Below are 12,796 nucleotides of genomic sequence, written 5' to 3'. Positions count from 1 at the left end.
CCCCTATCCTATCCCCTTCTCTCCCCCAGGCTTGCCACACAGAGGCCTCTCCTATCCTGCCCCCTTCTCTCCCTCAGCCTTGCCCCACAGAAGCCTCCCCTATCCTATCCCCTTCTCTCCCCCAGGCTTGCCACACAGAAGAGGCCTCTCCTATCCTATCCTAGGCTTTACGGTTCTGGAGATTTCGTGATTACAGCATGAGTGGTTTTCGCGTTTTTATATATATAGATTATAAAGCAGTACACTTCACATGATCCTGATCTTAATGCAGCCTAGGATTGCATTGGTTTTTTCGCAGCACTTTGCTGCCTGTTATTTAAGTGTTTGTCTACTAGGACTCCAAATGTCAAATGGACCCCTTCCACTACACTAGGTATTGCAATTTCCCTTTCTAATATCTGGAATCCAGGATCCGTTTTACTTTGTAATGTTTCTCTCCTCCCATCATAGTTGGTCCAGGGGCTTCTTTTCCTACAGGCCTTAAGTTAGAGCCCTGGACTGGCTTCAACAAACTGCAATGGAAAACTGGGTGCCCTTTCCCCAATATCTTGGGCAGCTTTAACTCTACCATAACAGAGTTGATCACCCTCACAATAGGGAAGGGCCCCACATACTTAGATCCCAACTTTCGGCTGGTTTAACCTGGTTTAATATCAAGGTTCTGACTGACGAACCCAGCCGAAGCAATCACCACCGAGATGATCCAACACTCTTCATGCAAAATTTTATTGAGTACATCACTTCAGCACAGTTGAAGGCAAAAAGAAGATCTAGATCTTTCCCGTGCTAATCCCCATAGTTAAAGTTCACATTCTTCCACCCCCCCAATTAGCTCAGGTCACATTGTCTAGTACATTCTCTGGATATTGTTGTGGGAAAATCAGGCTTTTGTAAACACCTGCTGGTGTCCTCATGCAGATCTCTTGATATCTGGGCCATGTTCTATCTCCCGCTCCCTCCCCTCATAATTTGTTGGCAAGCTGAGATGTGTTAATAATGGCAACAGCAAAAAGTCTGTACTGTGTTTTCCCGAAAATAAGACCCTGTCTTGTATTTTTTTGAACCCTGAAATAAGCACTTGGCCTTATTGCCATGCGCTCAAAAGCCCGATTGGGCTTATTATCAGGGGATGTCTTATTTTGGGGGAAACAGGGTAGAGATTCTCAGTCATCCAGCCCAACCCCCTGCTTAGGCAGGAAACCCTACACCACTTCAGACAAATGGTAATCCAATCTCTGCTTTAAAACTTCCAGTGTTGGAGCATTTACAACTTCTGGAGACAAGTTGTTCCACTGATTAATTGTTCTGTCAGGAAATTTGAGGGGCTCCTACAAAAACGAGGAGGTCAAACTATTTTCCAAAGCACCAATGGAAAAGCTTGCCTTCAGAAGTTGTGGGTGCTCCATCACACACAAGCAACACAGTTACAAGATAATTTGAAATCTTTACAGTCTAATACTGTAAGCTAACTCTTAAATGCTGAAAATGCAGGATCAAAATACATAAACACAGAAACAGCATTGCAACCCTATTCCAAATTAATAAAATCAATTCTGCTAATTAGAACATGTATTTAAAAAGCCATAAGAACTCTGACAAGAAACTCCTGCTCTGTATTAACATTTTTAAAACTCCTTCCCTGGCCTAATCCTGTCAAGAACAAGGAGAGATTCAACCTAGAAATGAGGAATTTTCTGACAGTGAGAACAATCAACCAATGGAACAGCTTACCTTCGGAAGTTATGGGAGCTTCATCACTGGAGGCTTTCACGAAGAGATTGGACTACCATTTGTCAGAAATGATGTAGGGTTTCCTGCTTGGGCGGGGGGTTGGACTACATGACCTACAAGGTCTCTTCCAACTCTGTTAATCTGTATGATCTATAACTTTCTATTGTTTCTGGGCCACTGCATTCCTGCGGTTTTGTTATTGCAACTAAGTATTCGCCTGTTAAATGGTTCTTGGCTGTCTGCCTGGGCCAGAGCTATTAACTGAAGGGAGAGAGAAGTGGGGGAGAAAGCTCTCTTGCACTTTAAGCCTTAATTTTAAAAGACCTAGAATTTTTCTGTTGAGGAAATGGCTATGTGGTTATTTCTTCTTTTTCTTTTCCCTTCCTTTGGTTAATTACAAATTAGCAGGAATGTCTGAGAGGTGTGTGAGCTAGTGGAATCTTTAGGCAGGCAGGCAGACAGGCAGCCTTGACTATTCAGCCGGTTTGCAGAACTCCACAAAGAGTTAACAAAACAGTTCTCCCAAAACTGCGAACTGGTTGAATTCCACCAGTGTTATTACCTGTTTGCTCCCAAAGCTTCCAGGAAGCTTAGTGTCCAAGGGCTTTGAATCCCGAACTTCTTGCACCCAAAGCGAGAATTATATCCCTAACTCAATGAGCCGATGATGCTATCATGATGATTGTTCCAACCTTTTAAGGAAGTAGCCATTATTGGGTGTTTTTGAAAATTACAACTTTTCATGTGTTTTATATTTATGTATTCTAGTCCGAGTGGATTTAATATTGCTATTCCTTAATTTAAGAAATAACTGAAACATTGTGAAACAAATTCTGATGACCCCATGGTTTATGCTGATACAATATTATTATAAGTTTCTGCTATCCTTTTGCTATCCTCAATTTATGACCACAATTGAGCCCCAAATTTCAATTGCTCAGCAAGACAGTTATTAGATGTGTTTTGCTCATTTTACAATGTTTCTTATCACAGTTATTAACTGAATCACTGCAGTTGTCAAGTTAGTAACTTGGTTATTACTAACAATGGCTTTCCTCATTGACTTTGCTTGTCAGAAAGTTGCAAAAGGTGATCACATGTTCATAAATACATGCCAGTTGTCAAGCATATGCATTTTGATCACATGACGATGGGGATGCTGCAATGGTCATAAGTGCGAAAAGTAGTCATAAGTCACTTTTTTCAGTGCCATTATAACTTCGGTCACTAAATGAATGGTTGTAAGTTGAAAACTACCTGTTAATGCCAAAATGATTTGTTGTTCAATACTAAAGCTCCCAAGCTTGCTTCAGACTATAGTAATGTAAAATATATTGAGGCTATGGTAGTCATTGGCAGAAGCATTTCTGAGGAATGAGAAGGAAATCAAAGTACAGCTTTGGAAGAGAAAAGGTTGCAGAGCAAAAGAGAAAGATGGTCCTTTACTTTCGGAAAGCAAGAACAAAATCAGAGAAAATAACTTCTTACTCACAGGAGGAACTTGGGTTAGGGATGAGCACACTGGCATCCTCTAGATCAGTGGTTCTCAACCTTCCTAATGCCGCGACCCTTTAATACAGTTCCTCATGTTGTGGTGACCCCCAACCAGGGGTGGGTTCTAAATTTTTTTACTACCGGTTCTGTGGGCGTGGCTTATTTTGTGGGCATGGCTTGGAGGTCATGTGACTGGGTAGGCGTGGCTAGCTGGTCATGTGACCAGTTGGCCATGGCTATGTGTATAGGGACTACTCAGAGGGCTGAAAAAAGTCATTTCTGACAGGTCCTCGCACTTTTGACCGGTCCTTACACTTATGACCATCCTCACATTTATGCCCGTGCAGCATTCTTAACAGCCATGTCACTCATTTCACAACTGCTTCTTTTCACCATGGTGATAAGATAAGGCAAAAAATGTAAAATGTGAGGATAGTCGTAAATTCGAGATCTTGTCAAAAGTGCGAGGACCAGTCAAAAATAACTTTTTCAGCCCTCTGAGTAGTCCATGTGCACAAAAGGATTACCCAGAGGGCTGAAAAAAGTCATTTCTGACAGGTCCTCGCACTTTTGACCGGTCTTCGCACTTATGACTGGTCATCATTTATGCCCATTGTAGCATTCTTAACAACCATGTCACTCATTTCACAACTGCTTCTCTTCACCATGGTGACAAGATAGGGCAAAAACGTAAAATGTGAGGACAGTCGTAAGTTCGAGGACTGGTCAAAAGTGCGAGGACCAGTCAGAAATAACTTTTTCAGCCCTCTGAGTAGTCCATATGCATAAAAAGATACAGCAATAGAGAGGGATGAAGGAAGGGAAGGGAAATTAGAGTAGGAGTGAGGGTAAGAGAGGGAGGAAGAGAGGAGGAGAAGGAGAAAGGAAGAGGAAGTAGGGAGGAGAAGAAGAGGGGGAGGAAGAGAAAGTAAGAAGGAAAGAAAAGAGAGAGGTGGTAGGTTTGAGGAGAAAGATTGCTGCACAATAAAAAAGATGAAAGGGAAGAAAGCCAACCCCAAACAAATATAAAGATATTAAGATAAAGAATGAATGGTTAAACTTTAAAGAATAAAAGAGAACAAATATGAATAAATAACAATAATTAGAAACACACATACAAACATACAATGTATTTTCTTTGAACAGAGTATTTGGCCGGTTCACAAATTTAAACAGTGTTTAGTCATTTCAATTAAATTTACAATTTCTATATTTCCTTTTTGCCATATTTATTCCTCATCTATTTTTGTAAAAAACCAATATTAACCTTCATCCTCATCTCTAATCTTAATCAAATTCAATTTTTCCTTTCTATTCTATATTATACCCCTTCCCATTGTCATCTATTTTTATATCCATCCTCACATTGGTTAATTATGTAATATTACAGTTGTTTAATATAAATTCAACATTTTAATATAAATCAATTAGTTATATAACTACCTTTTTATATATTAATCAATATGAACATGAATATTCCAATTATTCCCATGCAATCCAATTTCTTACAAATCAATTAATTATATTTACCAATAATAATAAACCAAATAATTTCTCCCATATATTCCTCCAAACCACAACTTAACCATTTCTGCTTTCAACACAATATACAATTAATAGTATCTCAATTATTACAATTCCCTAGTTAAATAGAGCTTTCTTTCTTTTGTGTTTTAAAATCTTGAACTCTCCTCTTTTTCCCTAAATTTCCCATTGTTTGCACCTACCTTTTTTGGTGAGGAAAAAGAAAAGAAATCTGCCTGGCTAATTTTTCAACGTTGCAGCAACAGCAAAGCCAACAGCCTGCTTTAGTTTCGGTTTCGTTTTTCAGCATAGCTAGGGGGAAAAAAAATCTGCTCCAGGACTTTTTGCAAGGAAGCAGCAGAGCCCTCCGCAAAACAGCTGAGACCAAATCAGCTGAGAGTTGGGAGCCGATCTAATCAAGGGCTAATTAACCTATGCTGAAGCTCCGCGGGCCAATAAAATTACAAAAAAACACCAAACCCTTTGTTAAATTGCTGGCTCGCCCGCCCCTCGCCCACCACTATTTATTGGCAATAAATAGTGGTGCGGAGGGTTGGGGCAGGCCAGCAATTTAACAAATGGTTCGGCTGAACCCCCTAGAACCGGCAGAATCCCACCACTGGCTATAGGGTGGCCCTTTGAAGCCCCGCGGCAAGAATTTAAACAGTTTTTTTTTCCTCTAGCCATCAGCTGGGACTCAGGAGGCAGCAATAGATTGGGAGTGGGCGGGGTAAGCGAACGGCCGGCGATCCAACAGAGCAGAGAGTGAGGGTGAGTGAAGGCGTGGGGGGGGCGAGAGAGGGCTTTGGCAACCCCTGTGAAATGGCCGTTCGACCCCCAAAGGGGTCACGACTCCCAGGTTGAGAACCGCTGCTCTAGATAATTTGAACCACAGTTTCATAATCTTCAAAGCTACAAATCAAAGCAGATGGAGGCAAACTTGGTTTCTAGCAAGAAAGCTAGATTCTCACAGAATAATACTAATCAAAAAAAGAAAAAAATGGGTGTTATGGGAATTTTGGCAACTATTTGTGTTTATTTTAATACCCTCTCTATTTCTAGGATTTTTTTTAGGATGGCAGGGATTTCATGATTCTCTTTTCAAATGTTGATGTAAATTGGAATGTGACTGCCTATTTTTCTGATAAAGGAAGAATGTGTAGATATTCCAAATTTGTAATATTTCGTAGATTGCCATCCTCTTTCCAGTCATTGTGAAATCTTTTCCAGTCACATGTAGAAATGTTTCTGTTTCATGTAGAAAGGTGGGAAACACAGACTGAGAATAAATTTTGTGCAATAAATATATAAAAATACAAACAGTAAATATATTTCTAATTTGCTGCTGATAGTTTTCTTGTCTGCAGTGTCACAAATTCAGAATTTTTTACTTATCTTTTTATTATGCGCAATATTGGGCATCAAAGTAAGATAAGCAATTTGATTTTAAATGCATAAGACCACTTATTCAGTAGTTGGTTTCTCTAGGATGCATGCAACTTCTTGCTATTTTGGATACCTATATAATCTCTGTATATTAAAATTCTCTTTGTTCTGCTTAACATTAGATGTCATCATGCATCTGCCATATTTGATTAATCATTGGTACTGGCCATATCACTGAATTTATTTCCTGATTACTTCTGTAACTCAGTTATTTCTTAATTTTGTTTTACAGACTAAGGTTTCTGCTGCGAAAGAGTTTCAACATAGAACTACAACATTTTGGTGCCGACTTGTAGGGTCTGAAGATACAACTGATCATAGCATTATCAGTCCCTATACTTCTCGTGTTTTGAAACCTTATATCAGGTATAGATATGCTATTGGGAAGACATTTTTTCTTCTGGCTCCTTTATATTCTTTGATCTTGGTAAATATTGATAATTAAGAAAATAACACTGATCAGCTATAGCTCTCCTATTGCTTTTTCTCATTGCTTTGTCCTGAAGAAAATAAAAGATGAAGAAGTAAAAGGTGGCTTTCAGGATGGGTGGCAGAGTTTGCTTCTGCATATAGACAAGGAAAGGGAAAGTGCCAAATGGTGGGTTGCTACCGGTTTGCCTCAGTTCGGGCGAGTCGGTAGTGGCGATGGTGAGGTGAGAGCGAACCAGTTCGCTCTGACCATCAGCTGGGCCTTCCCACCCACCCCTGCGCTATACCTACCTATATTCGTTCATTTTTAGCCCAGCTGATAGGCGTGCAGAGCGAATTGCTGCACCTCAGCTGTTCGGAAATGTAATGCGCTTGTGCAGAGCGCAAGTTTGGCATGCGTGTGTGCAAAGTAAACTGGTGGTAACACCGGTTGTAACCCACCACTGTTCCTGCCACAGTAAAACACTGACTATGCTAAGATTATGATGCTAATCAAGCACTCATCTTTTATCCAGAACTTATCAAATGGCAACATATGCTAAACATTTTGATAATTTAACATTATGTGGGAAAGCCACATATACTTTACTTGCTGAAGGAAGAGCTGGTGAGTTTAATGGGAGATGAAATACTTAGATTTAAGACACACACCCGGTGACATCAGAGTCATAGAATTATAGGGCTGGAAAGTTTCTTGGAGATCTTTTAGTCCAGCTCCCTTCCCAAAGTTGGAGACTTTCTGCATCCTGGATAAATGGCTGTCCAATTTTTTTTAAAGACCTCCTGCGATATTCCTCTCACAACTCCAGGTGGCAAGCTATTCCATTGATTAATTATTCTTACTGTCAAGAAATTTTTTCTTTGTTCCAGATTGGATCTCTCTTTAACAAACTTCCATCCATCCCAGTGGTGACATTCAAATTTTTTCCATCCTCCTCCCTATGAAAGCCCCTCAAGTACCAGAAGATAGCTATTATGTAATCCTCTTGTTAGGCTAGACATATCTAGTTCCCTTAAGAATTCATCATATGGCTAGTTTCTAGATCTCTTATCATCTATTTGCTCTTCTCTACATCCTTTCTAGGGTCTCAGCGCCTTTTTTGTATCATGGTGACCAGAACTGGATGTGTATTCCAAGTGTGGAGGCACTTCTCTTTATCTTGATCCTTCTGTTCCCTCTGATGCAGCCTAGGATTGCATTGACTTTTTTGGCAGCTGAACACACTGTTAGCTCATATGTAACTAATGGTCCACTAGGACACAAAGATCCCTTTCACAGTTACTACTCTGTTTAGCCAAGTACTGCCTGTTCTATACCTATGCATTTAGTTTTTCCTGCCTAAGTGCAGGATCTTACTTTTCTCACCACTGAACTGTATCTTGTTGGATAGGACTCAATGCTCAATTCTGTCAAAATCGTTCTGAATTATAACTTTGTCTTCCAAGCTGTTACTCCCTGTAGTTTGTTTTAATCTGCAAATTTGATGAGTTCTCCTTCTATCCCATCATCTAGATCATTTATGAAAATGTTGAAGAGCATTAGCCCAAGACAAAATGTTGAGGTACCTCACTGCGTGCTTCCCTCCACGTAGATGTAATTCCATTAAGGACTACACTGAGTGCAGTTTGTCAGCCAACTGCAAATCCATCTAGTAGTGGTACTATCACACATTGTTCTATCACACCAAGAAATGGGCTGCAGTCTACTTTGTCAAATGTCTTATGGTCAAATGGTTTTAAATCGGCCAAATCTATTTAATTATTTTAATTTTTAATTATTGTTGTGTCTTGTGTTTTTAAATTGGCTGTCCTTCGGGAGAAGGGCGGTATAGAAATAAAATTATTATTATTATTATTATTATTATTATTATTATTATTATTATTATTATTATTATTATTATTGATGTCCAAGTATACTATATCCAAAACATTACTTTGATATGCTAATTTAGTCAGTTTATCAGAGAAGGGAATAAAGTTTGTCTGGCATGATCTCTTTTTAACAAACTCATGCTGGCTTCTAGCGATTGATTAGTTCATTTTAGGTGCTCACAAATCTGCTTGAATATCTTTTTTAGGCTTTTCCCAGATATTAATTTTGCTAAGTGATTAGCAAAAAATTCATCTATTTTTCTTTTTCCTCTCATATTCACCCAAATGCGTTTAAGAAGGCTTTCATCCATGGTGTTATGTCATTCTGTAGAGGTGTATTCCTTACATAAAATGCAATGCAACACTTCCTCCTCTTCTGGGAGGCATGTTTCTTTTGAATAGTTTATATCCTTCTAGCATATGTTCCAATTGTGGGATTCTTTTCCAGTGTGCTGGTCCCACAATCCATAACCGGGTTCCTTTCTCCATATCTTGACAACAACAGAGAGAAAAAAACTCTGTTCCTTCGTGCTATAACCACGCCCTCCTGTCACCTTGCACTTCAGTCTTTTTCTCTCAGTCGCTGACAGACTGGGTGGTTTCTTCGTGCTCGGCTTTTACCCTGCTATTTTTGTAGGCTCGTTAGCTGAATTTATTTATTTTTGATTATTTCTTTTACCTTCGGGAGAGAGCTGTGGATTGGACTCATTGCAGCCAGCTGCTGAGGTGCGTGTGCCGCGTCTGGGGCTCCAGGCCGGCCTGAGCCTCTCCTTTCATTATATTTAGCAGCATCCGGATACTGTCCCTTCGGGGCGGTCCCGGGATTGGCATTTCAGCTGCCGGTGTTGATGTTGGGCCGCAGGTCAGCTGGCTGGCCCTCCCACACCACTTACTTTAATCAGCTCTCCTTAGTGGCGGCTCCGGAGTTCCTGCTCAGGTTCCGAGCACACTCTGAAGTTTATACAGCTTCACTGCACTCGACAGCCGATTGCCTGGCGTGGGAGTCAGAGCGATCGGAAAGGCCGCGGTTGTTGCCAGTCACTGTTATTATGACCGCCATCTTGCTTTGCCCGCGCGGCTGCCATTTTGGAACGAGCGGCTTCCATCTCGGGCTCCTGGCGTGGCCGCCATTTTGGGTCAGGGCGACCACCATTTTGTTACTGGCGCGGCTGCCATTTTGGGACAGGGCAGCCGCCATTTTGTTACCAGAGCGGCCGCCATTTTGAGATTGGGCGGTCGCCATTTTGTCTTGCCCTTGCCGCTGCCATTTAAAGGCTCCTGCACTGTCAGACCTCCGGAACAAGCGGAGCCAGCGAAGCCACGCCTTTGGCCCTTTTGGGCCAGTGCTAGTGGGGGATATTCATTCAAGCCTGGCCTCTGGACACAGTTTCTACACTACTGTGACTCAGCACAGTAGGAGGTTTGTGCTCCTGGGAGGGATTGGTTTCTTATTGGTTACACAGTCCCATCTGGGCCTTTATCTCATTGCTCCATTGCGTGACTGACTTACCTTGGACTCATGGCTGACTCCTCCTTATCATCTGATCTGGAGCATGAACCTAGCCCTCCCAGACCCCCCAAAACCAAGGCCAAGGCAAAGACTTGGTCGACCTCTTCCAGCCGACCCATACCTCAGCCTAAGGCCTCAGTTGCCTCTGATAAAGACGCACTGCGTCGCTATAACGCTTTAGAGCGCCAATTTAAGAAGGCCAAGCAGGCTGCTTCTTCGTCTCTAGGCCTAGAGGCGCAGCCATTGCAGCAAGCCCCTTTGGTGCGGGGATTGATATCACGCCCCTCGTAACCCATACTCAATGGCCCAGTACGCTGGCACACTCATTTGGGGGTTCTGACCAGTCTCTGGCTCGCTCACGTGGGGTGTCCTTTTCCATGCCGAACGTCTCGGCAGTGGGGTTGGCGCCATCAGCAGCTCCCCAACAGAAACAGCCAGAGGCTACGTTAACCCCTACCGCTGCGGGGCTCCGCGACGCAGCGGGTCACCTGCAAGGGAGCCAACTGGACCTACAAGCAATGTTGTCTACTGCCCTATCATCTTCGTTGGCGGGTATTCAGCAGGCAACCCAACTACCTAGCACAGCTGTACTGGTCCAGCCCCTATCACAGGGTCAGCTTCCTGCAAGATCCCACTCTCCATCCCACAAAGAGTCCACTTCCTTGGATGATTCCGATCAAGAGGAGGACTGCCCTGAAGACATTGAATTCTCGGAGGACAAGGGCTTGTTGCCGGATACCCCTGCCTTTACTGGGCTTTTCAGACCGTTCCTCTTCAAGTCGCTTTTGCATAAAGCCAGGATGACAACAAACCTCGGGACGGGGGATTCACACCTCAGTGCAGCGCAATCGGCGTTGGGTCCTCATGACTCCTTGTTTAAACTGACCAAGCCGGACAAGGACTGTATTCCCTGTCCCCAGCTGTTTTCGGAGGTGATACAGAATCCGTGGACCCAACCTGGCTCGTTGACAGCGCCCAGCAGCCAGGACAAGAGACTGTATTGCGCAGCCCCTGAGTTGGAGGACATGTTAACGCTACCAGTGGTGGACGCCCCGGTCGCGAACCTATCCTCTACTTCGGTCCTGTCCACTGACTCTTTGGATGGACTCAAAGTGCACGACAGGAGAGCCGAGCTTGCATTCCGGAAGGCACACCAAGCTACGTCCTGGGCCATCAGAACAGCGACCGCTACGTCCTTCTTTAATAGGGCCTCACTTATCTGGCTGAGGCAATTACAAGAGCGACTTCCCCCAGAGGAAACGAGGTTGCATCAAGATATTAACAAGATAGTGGCCGCCACTGAATACTCAGCGGACGCCTCGTTGAACTCTGTCAAATTTGCCTCACGCGCATTGGCCTCCATGATCACATCGCGATATCTGTTCTGGCTCTGCGACTGGAAAGCTGATGCCAAAGCCAGATGGAAGTTAGCTTCTGCACCATACAAGGCCCCCAACCTTTTTGGGGCTGCCTGTTGTGGCCCCGCCCTCTGAGCCTGTCCCATCGGAGGAAGAAAGCTCCGAGCATGAGGAAGAGGAGTCAGCCAGGCCTCCCTCTCCAGGCCCCTCCCCTCTGGCATTGTCTCAAGTGCCGACCGAGGGAGAGGAGACAGCTGATTCGGATCAGAGTGATAAAGAAACATCATTCCTGGACGCACGCCTCCAAAGGCGTGATAAACGTTTGCAGCAGCTTAGGAGGCATGCTAGGGATTAGAACTGAGTCACTGGACCACACCCCAGAGACTATATAATAGAGGGTGGTGGTCAAGGATTTTTGTGACGAACAAAGCAAACCTTAGATAGTCACTAAAGCCTCGTCCGGAACTGCTGAGAGAAAGATTTAAAGTGTCGGACATTTGGACTCTTGAGTATTTATCTTTCTGTTTTACTTTGAAAATAAAGTCACTTGGCAGACGGTGTGTCTATCGCTGCCAAGTGGAAGATAAGACCTGGGTGCGTTCCAAAGTGTTTCCTTAACCCTTGACTGGCTGTGTTTGTGTGTGTGTGGGTACGGGGACAGATCACTGCCTTGGATCCAGTCCTCGTTGATGATAAGGATAGGCGCAAGGTCCTACCATCTTCCTACCGCAGACCAAAGCGCCGTTACGTCCCGTATTCACAGAGGCAGCCCTTTCGCGCTGCTTCAGGACCTGGTGACCTGCCTACCAAGGAGGTGATCACTTCGTGGACACACAACAGTCCTGCGACCACGGCAGAACCCATTCCTCTTCCAAGCGCCCGTTCTGGGGATCAGGGTATAAGAACTTCCACTGGGGCAAGTGACTGTCGGTCGTCCGGTCCCATCGGCGGGCGTCTCCAGCTCTTTTACCACCAGTGGGACCAATCGATGGCGGATGCCTGGATTTGCCACATAGTTGCTCAGGGACTATCCATCGAATTCACGGGCCCACCTCCGAGTCGTTTCCGGTGTTGCCCGGTTCCGGTAGCACCCGAGAGGAGACTTCTCATGGACGAGGAGATTCGTCATCTTTTGGACATCAGGGCCATAGAACCGGTTCCTCTGGATCAACAGGGAACTGGCATCTACTCAGTTCTCTTTTTGGTTCCCAAAAACTTGGGAGGCTGGAGAGGGATTCTGAATCTGAAAACCTTGAATCTGTTGGTTCACTATCGCAAATTCAAAATGCACTCCCTCCGTTCGATCCTCAGCAGTGTGAGAAAGGGGGACTTCTTACAGTCCTTGGACCTCAGGGAGGCATACCTTCATGTCCCGATTCATCCCGCCCACCGGAGGTTCCTGAGGTTCGAGTATGCGGGCAACCATTTTCAA

At 43.8% G+C, this 12,796-nt stretch overlaps 1 protein-coding gene across 2 annotated transcripts in view; it reads left to right on the top strand.

Moving 5' to 3' along the window:
- KAT14 (lysine acetyltransferase 14) overlaps positions 1–12,796 on the top strand; it is a 102,968-nt gene that overhangs the window by 72,285 nt on the left and 17,887 nt on the right. For both annotated transcript variants that reach the window (XM_060686743.2, XM_060686746.2), the window contains one exon: positions 6,428–6,561. In XM_060686743.2, coding sequence (XP_060542726.1) covers positions 6,428–6,561 — 134 coding nt within the window. The remainder of the gene's footprint in view (positions 1–6,427; positions 6,562–12,796) is intronic.

This window comes from Pantherophis guttatus, chromosome 3 (genome assembly GCF_059756535.1).
Source record: "Pantherophis guttatus breed Tessera chromosome 3, ASM5975653v1, whole genome shotgun sequence".
NCBI lineage: Eukaryota > Metazoa > Chordata > Lepidosauria > Squamata > Colubridae > Pantherophis > Pantherophis guttatus.
The sequence above is the reverse complement of the archived record's forward strand: the minus strand, read 5'-3'. Positions and strand labels throughout refer to the sequence as shown.